The 23,686-nt window shown below is 50.4% G+C and overlaps 1 protein-coding gene across 1 annotated transcript in view; it reads right to left on the reverse strand.

The window, feature by feature from the left end:
• The window catches only part of LOC132578065 (uncharacterized), a 33,969-nt gene extending 12,622 nt beyond the window's left edge, over positions 1 to 21,347 (reverse strand). The window contains exons 1-5 of the mRNA XM_060247894.1: positions 21,180 to 21,347; positions 19,301 to 19,372; positions 17,339 to 17,404; positions 16,180 to 16,290; positions 3,991 to 4,128 (exon numbers count right to left, since the gene is read on the reverse strand). Of these exons, the coding sequence (XP_060103877.1) occupies positions 3,991 to 4,128; positions 16,180 to 16,290; positions 17,339 to 17,404; positions 19,301 to 19,372; positions 21,180 to 21,257 (465 nt within the window). The 5' untranslated portion in view covers positions 21,258 to 21,347. The remainder of the gene's footprint in view (positions 1 to 3,990; positions 4,129 to 16,179; positions 16,291 to 17,338; positions 17,405 to 19,300; positions 19,373 to 21,179) is intronic.
• Positions 21,348 to 23,686: the final 2,339 nt, after the last annotated feature.

The raw sequence follows: 23,686 nt of genomic DNA on the forward strand, positions 1-23,686 counted from the left end.
GATGTCTTCCAGTATTTGGCATAGAGAATTCTCGCTATAGTCACGATATATAATAGCAATTTATTAGTGGATTTAGAAAGATTATTTCTACAAATACTTAAAAGGTACAGCTCTGGTACATGAGGTAAATTGATTTTAAGAATTTTTTTGATCCATGTACCTATCAAAGCCCAATATTTTTTAGCATGGTCACATTGCCACCATATATGGTACATGGACCCTTTAGTTTTTTTGCATTTCCGACAATTATTATTATAATCAGGATATATCTTTGCCAATCGTACCGGGGTGAGATACCAGCGATATGCCATTTTATACAAATTCTCTTTGTAGAGTGCAGATCTTGTTAATTTAAGGTTTTGTTTCCAGATTTTTTCCCACTCTTCTAGTTCTATATTATAGCCGAAATCTTTTAACCAATTTATCCAAGCCTCTTTGACTGATTCTCCTTGCATTTTATCCTGAAGCAACCATTTATATACATTAGAAATAAATTTGGGTTTTATTTGCAGTAATCGGTCTAACTCATTTAGCTTCGATTTCTTCGGAAAGCCTTTCTCTTTATCCCTTTGATATTTAGATTTAACTTGGCATTGCAACCACCAATCTAATTTACTAATTTCCTCCAGTTTCAAGTTATTTTGGTTGTCTAATAGATCTCCATATACATTAGAGCTACCCCATATGAACAAGTTCGGGTGTGTTGAAGCTTCTATAGGGGACAACCATAAAGGAGTATATACATATTTGCTTTTAATATCAAGCCACATTCTAAATAAGGATTTTCTTATTTCATGTCTTAGAAATAGACTATCCCTGGGTGGGTTTTGATACCAAAGGTAACTGTGCCAGCCTCTCTCTAGCCCAGCTCCTTCAATGGTCAGCAGTCTTTTGTTCTCCAAAGTTAACCAATCCCTAAGCCATTCAATACAACATGCTTTGTGGTATAAAGTCCAGTCCGGCAGTGAGAAGCCTCCTCTAGACCTACTATCCTGTAATACTTTAAGCTTAATTCTTGGCTTCTTGCCTCGCCATATAAATTTCGAAATCATCTTATTGAGTTCCTGAAAGAATGTCTTGGGCAAAATAATTGGGGCCATCTGGAAAAGAAACAAAATTCTAGGCAACACATTCATTTTAATTGTTGCGACTCTGCCCAGGAGCGAAATTTGTAAGCCTGTCCATCTGTCAAGATCAGATCGGATCTCTTCAGCTTCTAAGAGTGGCCTGGCACAAACATTCTAATTCGTGCAGCATTGAAAAGGGTTCCTGGATTCAGTTAGCACTGGGATCTGTTGGGTGGGGCTACCTGTGAGTTGGGAATTCTTGGAGTCTTGGGGTGGAGCCCAGGGCAGGGAGGGGAGGGGTCACAGCACAGAATGCATGTTCCAAAGTGGCCATTTTCTCCAGGGGATGTGGTCTCTGTAGTCTGGAGCTCAGTTGTAATTCTGGAAGATCTCCAGGCCCCACTTTGAGGATAGCAACCTGATAGTTTTGTTAGGAAGAAATAACATTCATTTATTCAATAGAAAATAAAAGCCAGAAGGCCCCCACCCTTCCCCAGCTGCTGACAGTCGAACTGTTATGTGCTAGCTTCCTGATGTGGCTTGGTGGTTAGGCCATTTCCTACTGCAGTTTATTCTAAGCTTAGAGTTAGCTGTTTCCTGCTCTTCATACCTTTCTAGCCAGCATAAGTAACCTTTTTTTCTGGGGAAATGTTTTTCATAAACTAAGCAAGCCAAACTGTTATAAATCTATGATATTTAGCATGAAGAGTAGGGTAAAATATGGTACAAATAATTAGCCACTAGGGCAAAATTAGTTTTAGAGCTGTATACTCAGTTGAGTCATGCGCACTGTTACTGCATAGATAAGAGGTGTTAGAAGTGGGATCTTCAAAGGGCATCTGCAGATGTTTGTGAGTGGTTATCCGTCACCCTTCAGTGGTTAGTGGATGTTTGAAATGCAGAATCACAGGGTTAGTAAAATTCACAATATGGAGTCGGTTGTGCTAACTGAGTACCATTCTAGCTAAGCATATAGATAAAGAAGTTACAAGTTCTGACAAGAGGAAGTGTTGCTGGGCGGAGATATTTGTAACTTTTACCTTATATAGCTAAAGCCCTCACCTGACGGCCGGTCGAGGTAGACTGTGAGCTCTGACCAATGGCAAACAGCCACAGAGCAAGATAGGAAGTAAGTGACGTCGGGAACTGTTAAAAGGCGGGGGCTTGGCCAAATTGGCAGAGAAAGGCGTTCCTTTGCTTGTCTTTCTCTCCACTTTCTGCAGAAGTGAAAATAAAGCTGCTTTTCTCTGAACAACATGCCTCCAGCCTGGTAATTGGTATCTGGAAGAAGGGGCATTGCCCCAAAAACCGGTTGACAGTTTGTGTGTTCCAAGAGACGGGAAGGGCCTCAGGACAGAGTTTGACCTCCAGGGCCAGTCCTCAGGCAACGGCCTGGGCTACATGACCAGGATGAGAAGATACCATCACGCTTCCAGGCACAGAGCTCACCCCTCCAAATGAGCCATGCAGGAAGTGGCAATCTCTGGGTCCTGGACCCTGCTGCTGCCAGCCAGGTCCAGGCAGACCCTGCAGTGACATGGCCTACCCTGACTGGCAGTACCACAGGAGGAGGAGGTGACAATGGGGGTAGCCCCTGGACGCAGCAAAATACCCCCAACCAGCTCTGCTCCCCTGCCCCCCACCCCACCCACAGAAGCTGCATTCCCACAAGGTTTTGCTCCATTTCTGCTACCCAACTGGAGCATCATTCTTCGGAGCAACAGCACAACTTCTTCTAATCACCCACCTTTCCAGGTGGGTTCTGCAGGGCACCCTTTCTGCTTTACTACAATCTTTTTGCAAACAACACAATCCAAATACAATGGAAAGGCTAGTTTGCATTTTCAGAGTTTCTGCCCATACTGGGATCTTTCCCTTCCACCAGCTCCTTGTGGCTACTACTTTGCCTGCTGCACCACCAGAGGGCCTTTTTAAAAAACTTATAATTGCTATAGCACTGGAATGCAATAACACTCTAGCGCAATAGTTGTTACTGTGGTTTTTAAGCCCCCTGGTGGCAGAGCAGAGGAAAAAATGCAAGGAAAATGGCAGCATAGAAAACTGCCATGTGGACACTCTTGTTGCCAATGCAAATACCTCTGCATTCACAGGGACAATAAACGCAAAACAGAGAATCCCTGCTGTGTATCTGCAGCTAGGTGTTCAAAGGGACCATTAAAAACATCGTAAGGCTGGAAAAACAGAGAGAAAGCTCTGGTGATGACAAAGCGGGTAAAGTACCCCTGGATCTCCCAGAAGTGCTGCTGGAAGGCCTATGTGGGTTTCTCCAGCCCAGGGAGAGGGAAATCAGCATTGGCATTTTGTTACTTAGAATCATAGAGTTGGAAGGGACCCCCAGGGTCATCTAGTCCAACCCCCTGCGCAATGCAGGAAATTCAAACACCTCCCCCTAAATTCACAGGATCTTCATTGCTGTCAGATGGCCATCTAGCCTCTGTTTTAAAACCTCCAAGGAAGGAGAGCCCACCACCTCCCGAAGAATCCTAGAGTTGGAAGGGACCTCCAGGGTCATCTAGTCCAACCCCCTGCACAATGCAGGAAACTCACAAACACCTCCCCCTAAATTCACAGGATCTTCATCACTGTCAGATGGCCATCTAGCCTCTGTTTAAAAACCTCCAAGGAAGGAGAGCCCACCACCTCCCAAGAAGGAAGCCTGTTCCACTGAGGAACTACTCTAGTGATCAGGAATCATAGAATTCTAGAGTTGGAAGGGACCCCAAGGGTCATCTAGCCAACCCCCTGCACAATGCAGGAAACTCACAAACCCCTCCCCCTAAATTCACAGGATCTTCATTGCTGTCAGGTAGCCATCTAGCCTCTGTTGAAGGAAGAAGAGCCCACCACCTCCCAAGGAGGAAGCCTGTTCCAGATTACTGCTCACTGTTGCCGTGACCCTCACCAAGTCCGTTGTGGCTGTTCTGCTCAGGACGGACAAGCTGCCGGTCCGGTAAATCCTGGTTTTGTTCCTGCGGCGCCGCAGGGGGACGGTGGTGCTGTACAGCTGCAGAGGCCCCAAGTCCCCTTGGGGGGGCTCACCCTGAGAGGCAATGAAAGAAAAGAAAAGAACCCCCCCATTACATCTGCGGCATCACGCAGTGCCTAGAAGTCCTCCACTCAATCTTTATTTTTGTAGGTTTTTAAAAAAGAAGAAGAAGATATTGGATTTATATTCCACCCTCCACTCTGAAGAGTCTCAGAGGGGCTCACAATCTCCTTTCCCTTCCTCCCCCACAACAGACACCCTGTAAGGTGGGTGGGGCTGGAGAGGGCTCTCACAGCAGCTGCCCTTTCAAGCACAACCTCTGCCAGAGCTATGGCTGACCCAAGGCCATTCCAGCAGGTGCAAGTGGGGGAGGAGTGGGGTATCAAACCCAGTTCTCCCAGATAAGAGTCCGCGCACTTAACCACTACACCCAACTGGCTCCCTATTAGAGCTCTGGCTGACCCAAAGCCATTCCAGTAGCTGCAAGTGTAGGAGTGGGGAATCAAACCTGGTTCTCCCAGATAAGAGCCTGCGCACTTCACCTCTACACCCAACTGGCTCTCCTGGGGGGAAAGAAATAAGGCAGAGTCTTGGCATTGGGTTGCCAATTCCCAGGTGGGGGCAGGGTATCCCCAGATTTTGAGTCCCCCCCCCTGCCTCAGAGTCATCAGAAAGCAAGGGGGGAATGTTTGCTGAGCACTCCTTATTCCCTATGGAGAACAATTCCCATAGAGTACAATGGAGAATTGATCTGTGGGTGTCTTGGGGGGCTGTTTTTTGAAGTAGAGACTCCAAACTTGCAGCATAGCATCTGGTGCCTCTCCTCAAAACACCTTCCAAGTGTCAAAAGGAATGGTCCAGAGGGCCCCATTCTATGAGCCCCCAAAGAAGGGGCCTTTATCCTTCATTATTTCCAATGGAGGGAAGGCGTTTAAAAGCTGTGCGGTCCCTTTAAATGTGATGGCCAAAATTCCCTTTGGAGTTCAATGATGCTTGTCACACCCTTGCTCCTGGCTCCACCCCTAAAGTCCCCAGAAATTTCTTAAATTGGACCTGGCAACCCTATCTTGGCACGAGGTCTGAGAACGCTCCAGTCACTCCTATGGGGGGGGGGAGAATGTGACAAGTTGGAGTAGAGGGATTTTTGATTCCCCACATCCAGTTCTCCTCTTCCTCCTAGAAGCTGTCAACTGGCGGGTACCAAATATGCACTTAGAGAATCCCCCCCAGCAATGCATCCGCGAGGCTGTTATCCCAGCCCCCTGCCAAGGAGCACAGAGTGGTGTCCAGGGCTCTCCCTTCTCCATTTTACCCTTACAGCCACCCTGCCAAGTGGGTTGGGCGGAAAGACCACAGTGAACCACGTTTCCGCTTTGTTCAGGCTTCACAGCCCATAAGCGGTGCCCCAAGAAAATATTTGAGAATTAAATGCAACGGCAAAGAATCATTTCGCCGCATCGACTGTACGTGCTCTACAAAAGCCAAAAAGGAACAATCTTAATGTGTAGGTATCAAAAGTGGCTGGATCTTTTAACAACCATTTCACAAGAAATTTCTCCCCGACAACAGTATGTTGGGGACAATAAGAGAAAACGTGCAGTCATGAATTGACCATTGACAAGGAGCAATTACAGGAAGGTTGTTCTGGAGAGATCCCAGCAAGACATCCCCAAATCTGTGCAGCAGGGAGCGCATTGCAGTATGCAAGACAGTCATAATTGCAGCATTGTCAGCTATGCTGGACTAAAGTCCCACAGTAAGCATTAGCACGGGGTAGAGCCTGCAGGCACATTTGGAATTCTGACATAGCATGGTGGGCATAACAATAAAATGGCTGCCACAACATGGTTGCTGCCGGAGGCGGAGCCAGCCACAAAACCATTGCCATGACAACTAGAGTAACACAGCGCAGACCCTTGTGTTGTGGCAGCTGCTGCCAAAGCACAATCTTCTAATGGCCAATCAGAAGCCTTGCTGGCCAAAGCCTCACCCACTTTCTAAAAACACATAGAAGAAGATAGAAGAAGATATTGGATTTATATCCCACCCTCCACTCCAAAGAGTCTCAGAGCGGCTCACAATCTCCTTTACCTTCCTCCCCCACAACAGACACCCTGTGAGTAGGGTGACCATAATGTCTGAAGGCCAGCCAGGGACACTGGGGGGGGGGTGCTAATAACACCGCCGGAAACAGGACACTAATAACACCGGTCGAGATGCAGGACAGGAACCTGGAAGTGACCGACAGGCTGCTTCAGCGTGCCGCTGCGCCGGCCCCCTGGGCCCCACAATGATGGGACCGATGCCACAGGGACGGGCTCGAAACACTCTATAACCCCTCAAAAGAACAGCAGTCTAGCTCGCTTCCCCCGAGCCCTGCCGCCATAAGCCTCAAGGGGGCTCATTTTGCGGCATCTCCCGGCGGGAGGGTGGCACCCGCACGGGACACATATCAAATGAAAGAGGGGGCGCAGGGCTATCAGAAACAGCCGGCGGAGGGAGTCGGGAGACCACTCCACTGGGGGATCCACACCCCGAAAGTGATGAAGGTGGCGCAGATAGAGCCAACAGAGCCAACAGGACAAAATAAATAGGCTGCATTATGCAGCACAGTTGAGAAAGTGCCTTATCCCATATACTGATGAAGTAAATACAGGATCTGAGAACAAAATTGCACTAGAAGACACAAACACAAAGCTCCCTTACACTGAATCAGTGCTTGGGTCCACCAAAGTCAGTATTGTCACATAAGAGAAGCCCTGTTGGATCAGGCCAGTGGCCCATCCAGTCCAACACTCTGCGTCACATAAGAACATAAGAGAAGCCCTGTTGGATCAGGCCAGTGGCCCCTCCAGTCCAACACTCTGTGTCACATAAGAACATAAGAGAAGCCATGTTGGATCAGGCCAATGGCCCCTCCAGTCGAACACTCTGAGTCACATAAGAACATAAGAGAAGCCCTGTTGGATCAGGCCAATGGCCCCTCCAGTCGAACACTCTGGGTCACATAAGAACATAAGAGAAGCCCTGTTGGATCAGGCCAGTTGCCCATCCAGTCCAACACTCTGTGTCACATAAGAACATAAGAGAAGCCCTGTTGGATCAGGCCAGTGGGCCATCCAGTCCAACACTCTGTGTCACATAAGAACATAAGAGAAGCCCTGTTGGATCAGGCCAGTGGCCCATCCAGTCCAACACTCTGCGTCACATAACAACATAAGAGAAGCCCTGTTGGATCAGGCCAGTGGCCCATCCAGTCCAACACTCTGCGTCACATAACAACATAAGAGAAGCCCTGTTGGATCAGGCCAGTGGCCCATCCAGTCCAACACTCTGTGTCACATAAGAACATAAGGAGGGAGGGAGGGAAGGAAGGAAGGAAGGAAGGGAGGGAAGGGAGGGAGGGAGGGAAGGAAGGAAGGAAGGAAGGAAGGAAGGAAGGAAGGAAGGAAGGAAGGAAGGAAGGAAGGAAGGAAGGAAGGAAGGAAGGAAGGAAGGAAGGAAGGAGGGAGGGAGGGAGGGAAGGAAGGAAGGAAGGCCACCCCCTCCCACCAGCCCCCCCCCGCTTTCGGCCCCCTTACCTACGGCGGCGGCGAGGCCTTTCCGACGCCCTCCCGGGCCTCCGCCAGCACCGGGGGGGGGGGGGGTAGAGGCCGGGGAAGCCTCGGAAAGGCCCGCGGTGGTCGCTGGAGGCCCTCCAGCGACCAGCGCGGGCCTTTCCGACGCCCTCCCCGGCCTCCGCCGCCACCGCCGGGCCCCGTGCGCGGGCGGGGAAGGCGGGGAGTGAGGGAGGGAGCGTCCCTGCGTGTGCGCAGGGCGATCTGCACACGCGCAGGGTCGCTCCCTCCCTCACTCGCCGCCTTCCCCGCCCGCGCGCGCGGCCCCCGGCTCTCTGGCTGGCTAAACCGGGACCTCAAAATGGTCCCGGTATACCCAGCCCGGGAGCCGGGAATTGGGGGCCAGAACCGGGAAAGTCCCGGAAGACCGGGACGGTCTGGCCACCCTACCTGTGAGGTAGATGAAGATATTGGATTTATATCCCGCCCTCCACTCCGAAGAGTCTCAGAGCGGCTCACAAACTCCTTTCCCTTCCTCCCCCACAACAGACACCCTGTGTGGTAGAAGAAGATATTGGATTTATATCCAGCCCTCCACTCCGAAGAGTCTCAGAGCGGATCACAATCTCCTTTCCCTTCCTCCCCCACAACAGACACCCTGTGAGGTGGGTGGGGCTGGAGAGGGCTCTCACAGCAGCTGCCCTTTCAAGGACAACCTCTGCCAGAGCTATGGCTGACCCAAGGCCATTCCAGCAGCTGCAAGTGGAGGAGTGGGGAATCAAACCCGGTTCTCCCAGATAAGAGTCCATGCTCTTAACCACTACACCCAACTGGCCATGGCATTCATGGGCACTGTGTTGAGGACTTCTGGAGCAGAGGTCAGACTCCAGGTCCCGCAAAGCCTGCTCTGACTCTCTTGGCCATATCTGTGCACTTGGGTATAACAAAGCATCAGCCATGCATCGAGGTCTTAAGCTTTACATGCATGTGTGTTTGTGTGTGCCATGCGCACACACACATACCCCTGCCTTGGGATTGGGCTAATGACTGTAGAGGACCCTTCCAATTTTATGATTCTACCTGCTTAATATCAATACACACTTCTAATGACTAGATTTGAGTCTGCTATTATCTTAGAGACCAACATAGGGTTCCCAGGTCTTGGGAAATCCCCAGAGACTTTAGGGGTGGATCCAGGAGAAAGTGTGGGGTATGGGGAAGGGAGGGGCCTCAGTAGGGTGTAATGCACCCCCTGCAAAGCAGCCCTTTTCTCCAGGGGAGCTGATCTCTGCCAACTGGAGATCAGTTGTAAAAGCAGGAGATCTCCAGGCCCCACCTGGAGGCTGGCAACCTTAGACCAACATAATCTTAGAGCCCAACAAGCAATTAAGAGTCCCTTGGGGTCTGACGAGGAGAGCTTGTACTTTCAAAAGCTTCTGCTCTGGAAGCCAGGGGTGGACAAACTTGCTTGACATAAAAGCCACATTAAACATCAGACGTTTGAGAGCCACAAGACATGAACATTGGATGTTTGAGAGCAGGAAAGGGAGGAAGGGAGGGAAACAGATGGGGGAGAGAGAGCTGGAAAGAAAGCAACTTTAACTCTGAATGCCTTCTCCAAGTCAGGTGACGGGGTGGTGGGTCTTCGAGAGCCACATAATATGTGTGAAAGAGCCCTATGTGGCTCCTGAGCCACAGTTTGACACACACACACACACACACACACACACCGCTGGAAGATCTTTGTTGTTCTCTAAGATGCTCCGGGATGCAAAGGTAGCTGTTCAACCGTAGACCAACATGGCTGCCCTCTGAAATGTACTCTCAATGGGTTTAGCAACATTTTAAGAGTTTTCTTTTCAACCACGCCAGATCTCTGCTCCCTCAAAGCTCCTGTCCTGCATGCAGAAGCACCCCCAAGCAGGGCGGGATCGAGGGGGGGGCAGAGAGGGGTGCTTGCCCTGGGCGCCAACTGAGGGGGGGGCGCCAAATTGGGTATGGAGTCCATTATATTCTATGGGACCATAAGATAGAACGGCCCATAAGGGGGCATCATTTTTTGCTGGGATTTAAATATACTATTAGCAGAGTAACGTGGAGAGAACCACGACTTACAGCCAGGCACACCATTTAGCTTAAGATACAAAGTAGTTTACTTTACTAATGAGGAAAAGGTATGACTTGGATTTCTAGAAAACAAAGAAGGATTTAATATCCTATCTAGCTTCTAGGCTACATCTTGACTCTCTCGAGTCCTAACTTCAACTGCATGGAGATCTAAGAGCTTTACACAAAGGGCAATAAAACTGACCACATGTTTTCCCTCAGACCACCACCCAAATATATGGATTAGCCTATTAGGGCTCTCCCTCAGTGGTCACTGTGCATATTGACACCTAGCCTTGGCGGGAAGTACGTGCACACATTCTCATTGGCTCTGCCTACTCACTGGCTAAACCTCAGCATGCATATACAAACACTTAATTAACTCATGACAACAGGAAGTGAAATTGCATCAGAAACCCAACATTTTTTAATTTTGCCCCCCTCAACAAACATGTCGATCCAGTCCTGCCCTCAAGGAATCCATTGGAGCAGCCAGGGGACAAGTGGGGAAGGCCTCTTCTTCCCCACCCCGGCAGCAGGATCAGACTCTTTTCCTAAGCAGGGGCAGAGGGAAGGAAGGAAGGGGCCCTCCACTTACCTCCGTCTCCCAAGCAGCTTGTCGGAGCTCAGCCCCCTGCCCTGGCCCAGCGAGAGCAGCCAACGCGAAGAAGGCGGCCACCACACCCCAGAGCAGCGCAGAGCCCCCCATGGCTGTGGTGCTGGAGAGGAGCCTCTCTCGGGGAATCTCTCTCCCCTTTTTCTCCTGCCGGGCAGGCCCCCTCAGCAAAGAGGGGAGTGCACTACAGTCGTTAACTATTAGCAAATGTTCCCTAGGAAGGGACCCGATCAGTGAGGGGTGGTGGGTGGGTGTGGAATCCTGTGCAGCTCAGGCCAGGATCAAATCCAGCCCTGGGGTTTTTCCATTGAGTCTGGACAGGACAAGATGTGACTGGAACAAGCTGCACCTTTGGGTTGCCAGAGCCCAGTTAGGGAATTCCGGGAAATTGGGGAGGGCAGGCTTTGGGCAGGGCCTCCGCAGAGTATAAATGCCAGAGAGTCCACCCTCCAAAGCAGCCGTTTGCTCTAGGGCAGGGGTGGCCAACGGTAGCTCTCCAGATGTTTTTGCCTACAACTCCCATCAGCCCCAGCCATTGGCCGTGCTAGCTGGGGCTGATGGTAGGCAAAAAACATCTGGAGAGCTACCGTTGCCCCCCATCCCCCTGCTCTAGGGAACCGACCTCTGCTGTCCGGAGACTAGGCCCAACTTTTGGAGAGGCAAGTTGAATTGCCACCTCCAGCTAGGGTTGCCTTGAGCCTTTTTTGAGCATAGTGCTGGTGTGCAAATTGCATCGAAGACATTTTAGTCCAGGAGTGTCAAACGTGCAGCCCAAGGGCCGAATCAGGCCCCTGGAGGGCTCCTATCAGGCCCCCGAGCAACTGGCTGTCAGTGGCTTCCTTCTCCCTCTCTCTTGCTTCCTTCTGCATAACAGCTTGCTTTGCAAGGCTTGCTCAATTGCACAGGAGCTACAGAGCAAAAACTCTATTTTCTCCATTGGCTGAGGCTCCTCCCTTGGGGAGGAAGCGGGAAAGGCAAAGCTTGTTTTTCTGGGCTCTCTCAATCACACTGCAGAGCTGCTGAGCCAAGCCTCTCTCCCTTCTGTTGGCTGAGGCTCCTCCCACCTGCCCCCTGGGGAAAGAAGGCGCTTTCCTTTGCCCAGTTCCTTGCATCCCATGGAAGAAATACAAAGAAAGCACCTCCCAAAACACTTTTGATGTTTCATGAATAATATCCTAGTTATTTGGCCACTATAACTTTTGGTTGTTTTGTATACATAATCCCCAGGAGGGGGCAGGGAATCCCCCAGTTTCAAGGCCCTCCCCCCACTTCTGGGTTATCAGAAAGCGAGGGGAGGGGAGGGAAATATCTGCTGGGCACTCCATTATTCTCTATGGAAACCGATTCCTATCGGGTATAATGGAGAATTGATCCATGGGTCTCTGGGGCCCTGAGAGGGCTGTGTTTTGAGGTAAAGGCATCAGATTTTTAGCATAGCATCCAGTACCTCTCCGCAAAGTACCCTCCACGTTTCAAAAAGACTGGACCCAAGGATCTAGTTCTATGAGCCCCAAAAGAAGGTGCCCCTATCCTTCATTATTCCCAATGGAGGGCAGGTGTTTAAAAGGTTTGCCATCCCTTTAAATGTAATGGCCAGAACTCCCTTTGGGGTTCAATTATATTTGTTACAACCTTGCTCCACCCACAATGTTTCCCAGCTCCACCCCTAATGTCTCCTGGCTCCACCCCCAAAGTCCCCAGATATTCCTTGAACTGGACCTGACAACCAAGCCTGCAGCCTAGGAAACGCCTGGATGTTTGGGGGCAGGGCCTGTGCAGCAGCAGAGTTGGGGGCTGGGGAGGGATTTCACCTGGAATCGATGGTAGATGCTACAGAGCTTGCTCTCCAAAGCTGCCATTTTCTCCTGTCACCTGGAAGACCTTTATGCCTCACCTGCAGGTTGGCAACCCCACGTGGAAGCCTTGAGCATAAAGCGGGGGGGGGGGCATTTCTGGTTGCAGCATATTTGGGGGAGAAAGAGCAGCGGAGGGTCTCCCTGGGCCTATCTGGCCTTGGAGAGGGGGCTGCACAGGAGGAGGTGGAAGCCCCATGCTTGCCCTGCCAGCAGCCCCCCAAAAGCTGTGCCCCTGTTGTGTAGGAGGACTGAGGTTGTGTATAATGAATGGTGTTCCTGCCTGGCTCATTGGAGCTGTTAGGACTGAGCGTGGGGACTCAGGAGCAATGGGCAATAGGAGCCAAATCCCTGCTGCCCTGCTCCAATCACGGACCCCCTACTGGTTTGAGTGACCCAATGGCATCCTTGCGCGGGAACCTTGAAGCGTGGCTCCGTTCTTCAGTCTTAGAGTTCAGCCACTACCATGCTGTGCTTAATAAAAGAGCTATGCTCACAGCATTTCTTCCTTGCATTGAAACTGCTATATTATAGCCCCATAAGAGGCTGGATTTGAACATGAGTGCCCCCCCCCACTACCTCTGGCCACTGCAGACCCTCTCCTGGGGCAGAAAGGGGATGGGGAGTCGCCCCTTGCTTTCTCCTGGGCAGGTGTTCTGCAGAGATTCATCAGGTCAGTTCCAAGCAAGGGCTCCATCATCCCACTGAAAAGCAGCAGGTGCTGGGGTTGGGGCAGGGGAGGGGAGGGGAGATCCCGGCCTCCATGCAAGGCTGCCCAGTGGCATGTTTCACCCAGGAGTGCTCTCAGAGCCTGGAACAGCCTTGCATATGGAGGCCGGGATCTGACTGCTGGCCCTTTCGTGTGGCTCATTGAGCCACACGAAAGGGCCAGCAGTCAGATCCCGGCCTCCATATGCAAGGCTGTTCCAGGCTCTGGGAACACTCCTGGGTGAAACATGCCACTGGGCAGACTGGTTTAAAACTGTACTTGTCTCTCCAGGCATTTGAAAAAGAATTAATTTTCTGAATGTGTGCCTAGGAATGGAGAAACAACCTGAGTTAATGACTGCCAGTTGCCAGGCTTAGGGGGGAATAATATTTGAACCCCAAATCAAATGCATTTGCAGCTGAAGTTTTGAAGTTGCATGAACCTTCGGCGGGGAGGGCAGGATATAAATTAAAAATTATTATTATTATTATTATTATTAAGTGTTATAGACAAATCAGAGGGAAGGGAATCCATTCAGTGATTATTTTTTCCCCTGGGGAAAAATTGCCTGTTTGCAACTGAAGCTTTTATTTTCAACTGACAAATATTTGTAAATCCTCTCCCATCTGAAAACAAAACACGTTTTCATTTCTGAAACCTTTATTCGAACAATTCCTCCAGTGTTTTTTTTCTGTCACAAGCGGCAGTGTGTATACGCGAGAGTGCCCCCTGGTGTTCAATTACACTTTCAAGATTTTGTCCATAAGATTAGCAGAAATTACTTGAGACCACCAACATGACTGTCCGCCCAGAAATTACTGAGTTACACAACCAAATGAGCTTACAGCCTGCTTCTTGCATCCAGAGCTTGGAATGCAGTTCTCAAAAAATGAGCCATTGAAACACACGCGAAAGGGCCAGCAGTCAGAACTTAACAGGCCACTCCAGCCTGGCCACCTACATCAGGTTACCAACTCCAGGCTGGAAAATTCCTGTAGATTTGAGGGGTGGAGTCTGGGGAAAGCAGAGTTTGGGGAAAGGAGATACTTCGGTGTGGCCTAATGCCCTTGAGCCACCCTCCAGGGGAACTGATCTTTCCTGCCTGGAGGGCACTTGTGATTCTGGGGACTCTCACATGGGGAGGGGAGTGGTCTGCCTTCTTCTCTGGCAGCCCTCTCTTACTCATTGTGGTCGTGGCCTGTCCGGAGTTCCTGGGCTCTGCTCTGCTGGCATCACGTCTTCTTGGGCTGTCCACTGGGGTGGGGTGGGGGGATCAGGCTCCAAGCTCTGGGCTGCAGAGGGGCAGGCGGCTAATCTCCTTCACTGGACACCTCCCCAGAAGCTGAAAGGCTCTTTGGCGAGGTCTTTCCAGCGCCTCCTTCGGCGGGTCTGCCGGTCAGCATCAGCCCAGAGAAGCAGCCCCTGCAGACGGGCCTGGTGCCCGGCAGTTTCCTGAGGCGCCTCCCGGAGGCCACCTTCCTCTCCTCCCTTTTGGCCCGGAGAGCCACCTGGGCAGAAGAAAGAGAGACGGTCAGACAGCCAGGCCCACCCCACCCCTCCCCTTGAGTCACAAGCCCTAGGGTTGCCAATCCCCGGGTGGGGGCAGGGGATCTTCACCCCATTTCAGGGTTATCACAAAGCGGGCGGGGGGGGGAGGTTGAATGTCCACTGGGCACTCCATTATACCCTGTGGAGACCAGTCCCCACAGAGTATAATGGAGAATCAATTTGCAGGTATCTGGGGCTCAGGGTAGGGCTGTTGTTTGAGGTAGAGGCATCAAATTTTCAATGTAGCATCTGATGCCTCTCCTCAACACCGCCCCTCCAGTTTCAAAAAGATTGGACCAGGGGATCCAATTCTATGAGCCCCCCAAAAAGGTGTCCCTATCCTTCATTATTTCCACTGGAGGGATGGCTTTTAAAAGGTGTGTGGTCCCTTTAAATGTGTTGGCCAGTACTCCCTTCAGAGTTCAATTGTGCTTGTCACACCCTCACTCCTGGCTCCACCCCCAAAGTCCCCTGGCTCCACCCCCAAAGTCTACAGATGTTTCCTAAGTCAGACTTGGCAACCCTGTGAGAGCAGTCTAGCTGTACACTCTGCAAGGGCAGCCCCAATTACGGGGTGTCGCAATAGATGTGAGCAGTGCGAACCCTGGTCCAGATTCTGGGATCTGAGGTCACCCATGACCTGGCTAATGATTAGTTCCCACTTGGATCCCGTCAATATTTACACTCCCTTCCAGGAAAACAGCCTTGGAGCCATTGTGTTGTGTGCCTGGTGCTCTGCACACCATGAAAGGGACTCAGCCCTTGTCTAAGAACAGGGTGATTAACATGTGGAATTCACTGCCACAGGAGGTGGTGGCGGCCACAAGCATAGCCACCTTCAAGAAGGGGTTAGATAAAAATATGGAGCAGAGGTCCATCAGTGGCTATTAGCCACAGTGCGTGTGTGTGTGTGTGTGTATATATATATATATTTGGCCGCTGTGTGACACAGAATGTTGGACTGGATGGGCCATTGGCCTGATCTAACATGGCTTCTCTTATGTTCTTATGTTCTTAGGGGAGAATTCACGCCTTCTACTCGAAATGGATGGGGGAAAGGTCTGCCGTGTGATCAGCAAGAGAGGATGGAGACAGGGGGAGGGGAACCACCCTGCAAAACCACCAAGGGAGATTGTGGGTCTTCGGAAGGAGGGAGCGCAACAGTGCGGTGGAGTGTATGTCTGTCTTTGCCTCTTTATTCTCAAAAGGAGCTCCCAAGGAGCTCCCTCCCCCTTTTATTCCCAAAAGCACTGCTAGAGACAGTGCTTCATCCGGGCATGGCGTTACTTCCATGGCAAACTGAGGAGCTGAACCCAGTAAAAGGTAAAGGCAGTCCCCTGCCAAGCAATCAGTTCTTTCCGACTCAGGATGTTTTCACGGCAGGCTTTTTACGGGGTGGTCTGCCCTTGCCTTCCCCAGTCCTCTACACTTTCCCCCCAGCCAGCTGGGGACTCCTTTGACCGACCTCGGAAGGTTGGAAGGCTGAATCTACCTTGAGCCGGCTACCTGAACCCAGCTTCCACCGGGATCGAACTCAGGTCGTGAGCAGAGCTTAGGACTGCAGTACTGCAGCTTTACCGCTCTGTGCCACGGGGCTCCTACTGAACCCAGACCCAGATCTTAGTCTAACCACCACACGACACTGTCTAGAAGGACCGAAGAGACAGCCCTGGGAGCAGAGAGGAGTTCTTCCAGCCGGTCAGGTCCATCCCTTACCTTGGAGGTGTCCAGAGGCTCGAAGCAGCCAACGCAAGGAGTCTGGGGCCTCCTTCGCTCAGCCTGCAGGCTGGGGATCTCCAGCACGGAGTCTTCCAGAGATGTTTGCCTCTGCCAAGGGAAGGAATGCAGGGGCCCGGCTTCATTCTCCTTCTCAGCAAGGGAAAAGCACCCCTTCCTTAGCAGCCCAAAGAGAGGGGAGGAGGGTGACCCACGTTCAGGTGTGTCTGGGTCCAGCCGCACTTTTGAGACCCACCAGATTTTCAGGGGACGAGCTCTGGAGAACCAAGGCTGCCTTCGTCGCTTACGAGTCAGAGCTTTGACTCTTGTGGGTCTGTGAAAGGTGCTCTGCTCGTGGACTAGATTCTGGCTATTTTACTGCAGACTAACCCTCTGGATACACTCTGAAGCAAACTTCCAGGCGGGGCCTGGAGACCTCCCAGAATTACAACTGAGCACCAAGCTCTAGAGTTCAGCCCCCCCGGAGGAAACGGCTACACTGGAGGGGGGCTGTGGCTCAGAAAGGCCCCTTCGCTCCCAGTGGATAAAGGCAGGACTCTCTGCGGCTGCCCTGTTGGGACGTGGAGCTCAGCAAAGAAGGTGATGATAGTGGATTTATACCCTGCCCTTCACTCAGAATCTCAGAGTGGCTCACAATCTCCTTATCTCCCTCCCCCACAACAGACACCCTGAGAGGTGGGTGGAGCCAAGAGAGCTCTCCCAAAAGCTGCCCTTTCAACGACAGGGTCTCAGAGCAGCTCACAATCTCCTTTCCCTTCCTCCCCCACAACAGACACCCTGTGAGGCAAGAGAGGCTGAGAGAGCTCTCCCAGAAGCTGCCCTTTCAAGGACAGAGTCTCAGAGCGGCCTCCAATCTCCTTTCCCTTCCTCCCCCACAACAGACACCCTGTGAGATGGGTGGGTCCCAGAAGCTGCCCTTTCAAGGACAACCTCTGCCAGAGCTATGGCTGACCCAAGGCCATTCCAACAGGTGCAAGTGGAGGAGTGAGGAATCAAACCCAGTTCTCCCAGAAACCCGGAAGAGTCCGCACAATTCACCAGTACGCCAAACTGGCTGTCAAAGAGTGGGACTCAGCTCCAGAAGAGGGTGTTCCCTCCCCTCCTCTTGAGCTTCCTACCTCCTCACCCCCAGACATACCTTGATGGACTCGAGGAGGGCCATGATGGACTCCAGCGAGGGACTGGGCTGCGGCTGGTTTTCACCCTGCAGGAGGAGCAAAGGTGAAAGAGCTGTCCTGGGCATTACCCTGCCTGGGGTGGGCAAGGATCCAGGCTGGCTAGGTAAGAATAACAGAACCATAGAGTTGAAAAGGGCCTCCAGGGTCATCTAGTCCAACCCCTGCACAATGCAGGAAATGCAGGAAATTCACAAATACGCCCCCCACACACTCACACACACATCCCCAGTGACCCTGCAGGCTCCATGCCCAGGAGATGGCAAAACCCTCCAGGATCCCTGGCCAAACTGGCCTGGAAAAAGATCCAAATAGACAGCCGGGTTGGTCTGAAGCAGTAGAACAAAGTAGGAATCAATTTCACCTTTAAGACCAACTTTTATTCTGAACGCGAGCCTTCGTGTGCATGCACACTTCTTCAAACGAGGAAGTCTGAAGAAGTGTGCCTGCACACGAAAGCTTACGTTCTGAATAAAACTAAGTTGGTCTTAAAGGTGCAATCGACTCCTGTTTTGTCCTGGAGAAAAACTGCTGACTGATCTCAAAGTGGCGAACGGCATCTACCTGAGCATGTAAGAAAGGGCTACAAGAGCATCTACCTGAGCCTGGTGGGGAAGGCGGGATATAAATCCAAGGAAGGAATAAATAAATTTAAGAACTAAGCCCTGATACAGCCCTTCCTGCTCTCCCTTTCATGATCTGCCTAAGTTCACAGGATCTTCATTGCTGTCAGATGGCCATGTAATCTCTGTATAAAAACCTCCAGGGAAGGAGAGCCCACCACCTCCCAAGGAAGCCTGTTCCACAGCGGAATCGCTCTAATGGTCAGGAAGTTCTTCTTAATGTTGAGCCGGAAACTCTTTTGATTTAATTTCAACCCATTGGTTCTGGTCCTACCTTCCGGAGTCACAGAAAACAATTCCACCCCATCTTCTAGATGACAGCCCTTCAAGGACTTGAAGATGGTGATCCTATCACCTCTCAGTCACCGCACTTAATTTGGAGAGGAAAACTCCTATCAATGGATGCACATGAAGTATGACATCCAGGTTCATACCTGGGGAGGGGCAGTGGCTCAGTGGTAGAGCATCTGTTTGGTAAGCAGAAGGTCCCAGGTTCAATCCCCAGCATCTCCAACTCAAAAGTGTCCAGGCAAATAGGTGTGAAAAACCTCCGCTTGAGACCTTGGAGAGCCGCTGCTAGTCTGAGTAGACAATACTGACTTTGATGGACCAAGGAGGGTCTGATTCAGTATAAGGCAGCTTCATATGTTCAGTCCTCTGCTGCAGTTTCCAGCTGCCAATTTGTGGTTTCCAATTCAGCTTGTAACTATCCTCAGGCTGAGTGTGGAGCGACCTAGACTAAACTCCACCGAAAAGCAATCTGGGGGAAGGGGCTGGCTGGATCTTCCTTGGCACATTCTAAACCAGCAACACTCACGCCACAGCTCAAGAACCACATGTGACTGCTCGGAAATACCACCTGGGTTTTGTTAATATGGCACCTGATACATGCTTTGGGAAGGAAGGCAATGCCTTTACCGCATACATGTACCAAAGCCATAATATACACATTCAATTACATTCAACAATAGAGAAGTTCATACACAAAACTCTGGTCAAGTTCCAAAACTTAGGTAGATTTGCAGCCATGTTCTTGCTTGCGCTTGACTTCGATGGGTGATGACACACCTCCCGGATGCTGCTGTGTTTCAAGAGGCTCTCCCTTCTTCAAATCACCCGCCATGATTTTGGAACCACTGCTCAATAGATCATTTCTCTTTCAATAGGTGATGACACATCTCCCCACTGCTGCTTCCAGTGGGGGTGGGCAACAGGACCCGGGGGGGGCAGAGACCACATCAAGAACTGGCTGGCCTGGGATTGAACTGGGTCTGGCTCGGGCCAACCCCGGTTGCTGCTTACCTGCAAGATAGACGAATAACATCCAGGGCAGAAGCGCCTCCTCGCTCCTGATTCCAAATTTGGAAGGGGTGCCTGCAGGGGGAGAGAAGCGATAAGCCCGGGTGGCCACTTGGGTGCGATCCAGGGGGAGAGACCCTCTTTGGCTCAGGAAGTGGAGAACTGAAGGCTTACGGGGGCCGACCAGCCCATAGACCACTGTGTTATGCACATCCTACTTCTCTGTGTTGAGATCCCCCACTGACCCCCCCCCTGGGTCCCTCAGATGGAGATTTGGGCACAGAGCCTGGGGATGGAGCTCAGCATGGATGCGAGGCCATCCAGCCCCCCCTCCAAAGCTGCCATTTCCCCCAAGGGAGCTGATCTCTGTAGCCTGGAGTTCACGTGTTATGCCCTAGGTGTGTCCACTGCAGTATTTTAGGGTTGCCAGCTTCCAGGTGTGGATCCTGGAGATAACCACGCTATAACACAGTGCTTGTTCAACAATGCTTAAACACACAGTGCTAATTTTCCTGTTGCTATTTATAATAGCTTACCATTGAACAAATCAGCGTCTTAATTGACACTGATTACAACCATCATAGTTACAACAATACTAGGACTTCAAGAATACCACATATGTTGAGTTACAAACCCAAACAGCGCTCGTAACAATTCATAAAGTCCAGAAGAGATGAAAATTCCTCAGTCCATGAGTACACACATTCAGGAAGGTGCTGGTAATAACTTCTGGTCACCGCACCTCAAAAAGGATATTATAGCATTGGAAAAAGTCCAGAAAAGGGCAACTAGAATGATTAAAGGTTTGGAACACTTTCCCTATGAAGAAAGGTTAAAACGCTTGGGGCTCTCTAGCTTGGAGAAACGTCAACTGCGGGGTGACATGATAGAGGTTTACAAGATAATGCATGGGATGGAGAAAGTAGAGAAAGAAGTCCTTTTCTCCTTTTCTCACAATACAAGAACTCGTGGGCATTCCATGAAATTGCTGAGCAGTCAGGTTAAAACGGATAAAAGGAAGTCCTTCTTCACCCAAAGGGTGATTAACATGTGGAATTCGCTGCCACAGGAGGTGGTGGCGGCTACAAGCATAGCCAGCTTCAAGAGGGGATTGGATAAGAATATGGAGCAGAGGTCCATCAGTGGCTATTAGCCACAGTGTGTGTGTGTGTGTGTGTGTATTGGCCACTGTGTGACACAGAGTGTTGGACTGGATGGCCATTGGCCTGATCCAACATGGCTTCTCTTATGTTAAGACTCTTAAGATTCTCTGGTGTCAACTTATTTCTCCTTTCTTCCTGTATTTTATATTACAAAATTGCCTTTACTGGAATTGTCAAAACCAATAGATATCTTAACCAAAAGATTTATAATATAAAATATTAAAATGTTGATGATGTTTAGCTTAAGAGAGAATCATATAGGACAATTTATGTAAAGTATTGCAGATGAAGACTCCCACTCTTTGAAAGTATCTTTATGCAGAATAAGGTTAAAATGTATTGTGCTCTCTATTCCCTCTGTTCCCTACCCCTGTTCTTTCTGAAACTAATAAAACTTTTTAAAATTGAGATGCACTATGAGGCTACAGCTTGTCTCACCAAAGGCAGGAACACCTGCCCTGCAAAGAAGACGGGCTGCTGGACTGACCTTGGGGGCTCCTGCATGCCCCCCCCCCCGAAATGCCAGGCACAGCCAAGGCTGGTGAGTATTGTATGCAGAGAGAGCCCCCCCCCCTCCATGTTCAGTGGCTGCAGCCCGGCTGGGCGAATCCATCACCCTGTGGATGGACTGGGGTGGCCTGATTGTCCCGCTCGGCTCTTCTTGGCCCCTCCGTCTCTTTCTTCCCACCTGACTCCACTTTCACCTCCACAAAGCTCACCTCAATCGCGGCAAGGGCAGCCGGCACGACAACCAAGAGGGCGGCCAGAATCCAACGCAGCAGCCGTGGCATCTTCATGATCACCGGGATGACTCTGACCTGAGCATCACAAGCTGGAGGGCTGAAGAAGAAGGGACAGCCCCCCTGAGCCCGCCCTCCTTCCCCCTTCTGTCCTTGAACCTCGCCCACTTCCAGTAATTTGCAGGACTGGGGGGAAACCAGGTGTGGGATGCCAGGAGGTTGCACCCTTAGACGCAAAACTGGTAGTCCTTAAGAGGTTCCCGGAGCGGGGGAGGGGGGGGGGCTCTGAGCAATGTGGGGGGGCTCTGCATGTTCTTCACTGCACATGTGGCTCTGGCAGAGACTCTGTTTGTCAATGATAGCAGCAAGCAGTGATTAATGTTTGACAAGGTTGACTGTCAGGCGAAATTCAAACAGGATATTCATTTTTCTGCTCTTTCACACACCCCTCCCCCCAGCCTCTCCTCCTCCTGAGACAAATCTGCCACTGCGGACAGAGGTGGTAGCCCCAAAATCATATAAACCAAGCAAAAATGGGGTACAGCCATTGGCTGTTGCAAAACAGAACGCAAATCACATAAATCTCTCTCGTTTCCTGCCTGGTGCTCTTCCCACCTGTTTCTGTCTTAGGGAGTGATTTCTGAAACCATTTTCAGCTTTAGGAATTTCAGTACCCAAAAATCATGACTGTAAAAAAAAATGAAAGTAGAACAAAATTTTGGTCCCTGCTTCCTAGGGTTGCCAATCCCCAGGTGGGGGCAGGGGATCCCCTGGTTTGGAGGCCCTTCCCCACGCTTCAGGGTCATCAGAAAGCATGGAGGGGGAGGAAACATCTGTTGGGGACTCTCTCTTGCCTGATGAAGTCTGCATGCATACGAAAACTTACATCCTGAATAAAGCTTTGTTGGCCTTAAAGGTGCTCCTTGACTCCTTCTTTGTTCTGCTGGGCACTGCATTATTCCCTATGGAGACCGATTCCCATAGGGTATTATGGAGAATTGATCCACTGGTATCTGGGGCTGTTTTTTGAGGAAGAGGCATCAAAGTTTCAGCATAGCATCCAGTGCCTCTCCTCAAAACACAAGCCAAGTTTCAAAAAGATTGGACCAAGGGATCCAATTCTGTGAGCCCCAAAAGAAGGTGCCCCTATTATTCCCATTATTTCCAATGGAGGGAAGGCATTTAAAAGGTATGTGGTCCTTTAGCTGTGATGGCCAGAACCCCCTCTGGAGTTCAATCATGCTTGTCACACCCTTGCTCCTGGCTCCACCCCAATGTCTCCTGGCTCCACCCCCAAATTCTCCTGGCTCCACCCCCAAAGTTGCCAGATATTTCATGAATTGGACTTGCCAACCCTAGCAGGAAGGGAAGGGAAGGGCTGCAGCTCTTCACCTCCAGGAGCCCAGCCCCGGGACGCCCGTTTGCTCCTGGCTCCACCCCCATGTCTCCTGACTCCACCCCCAAAGTCTCCTGGCTCCACCCCCAAAGACCCCAAGTATTTCTTGAAATGGACTTGGCAACCCAGCTGCTCCACCCACCCACCCTGAGGCATCTGAGGAAGGGGGGTGTGGGGGAGAGAAATGGCCACGATGGTGAACCAGATTGCCAGCGTTACGCAGAATCTTTTCCCTTGCTAGGTTCAATGCCCTCCCTTCAGCGGTTTTAACTGGGAGGTTTAACAGTCCACCTTTTGCTAACCGACGATGCCCTTGTGCAAGGGGGTCCATTGAAACTGTGTCTCGTGTTATTTTATTTATTTTTATTTATTTATTTTATAATTTCTATCCCGCCCTTCCCAACAAGTGGCTCAGGGCGGCTCACAGCACAAGTACCACATAAATACAATTTAAGCATAAAACAGTTAAAATAATTAATACATTTAAAATTTTAAAACATTTAAACCATTTAAATATTTAAGACATTAGGGACAGTAACCTCTATTATAACTACACCTGATTTCTTGTTTCTTGTACCAGCTAGTCATAGGCCAGCCGGAAGAGGGTTGTCTTACAGGCCCTGCGGAACTGGGCTAAGTCCTGCAGGGCCCTCACCTCTTCCGGCAGCTGGTTCCACCAGGAGGGGGCCATGACAGAAAAGGCCCGGTCCCTGGTGGATTTTAAGCGGGCTTCTTTTGAATGCTGTTCTATTAGAATGCTGTTATTATGTTAATATTCGGCACAGCATTTTATCGTTAATTCTTAATAGTTATCGTCTGGATTCATATAAACTGCTGTATCTATTAAACAACAAAGATGGGAACACAACTGATGCTGTGGCAAAGTTTTTGTAGGCTGCTCTTATACGCAGTAATGAATTATATTTTTAATTTATATTAGGCAGACTGACTTTTGACTTATTTTTGTACAGACTTTAGACCCTTTTAGAATGTTCTTTTGTCCTGACTCACGTTGGCATGTTGTATCTATTTGTATGCATACGTGGGTACATCTGGGGTTTTTTCCTTCCCTCTCTTTTATCTCTCCTTT

This window comes from Heteronotia binoei, chromosome 10, assembly GCF_032191835.1.
Source record: "Heteronotia binoei isolate CCM8104 ecotype False Entrance Well chromosome 10, APGP_CSIRO_Hbin_v1, whole genome shotgun sequence".
NCBI lineage: Eukaryota > Metazoa > Chordata > Lepidosauria > Squamata > Gekkonidae > Heteronotia > Heteronotia binoei.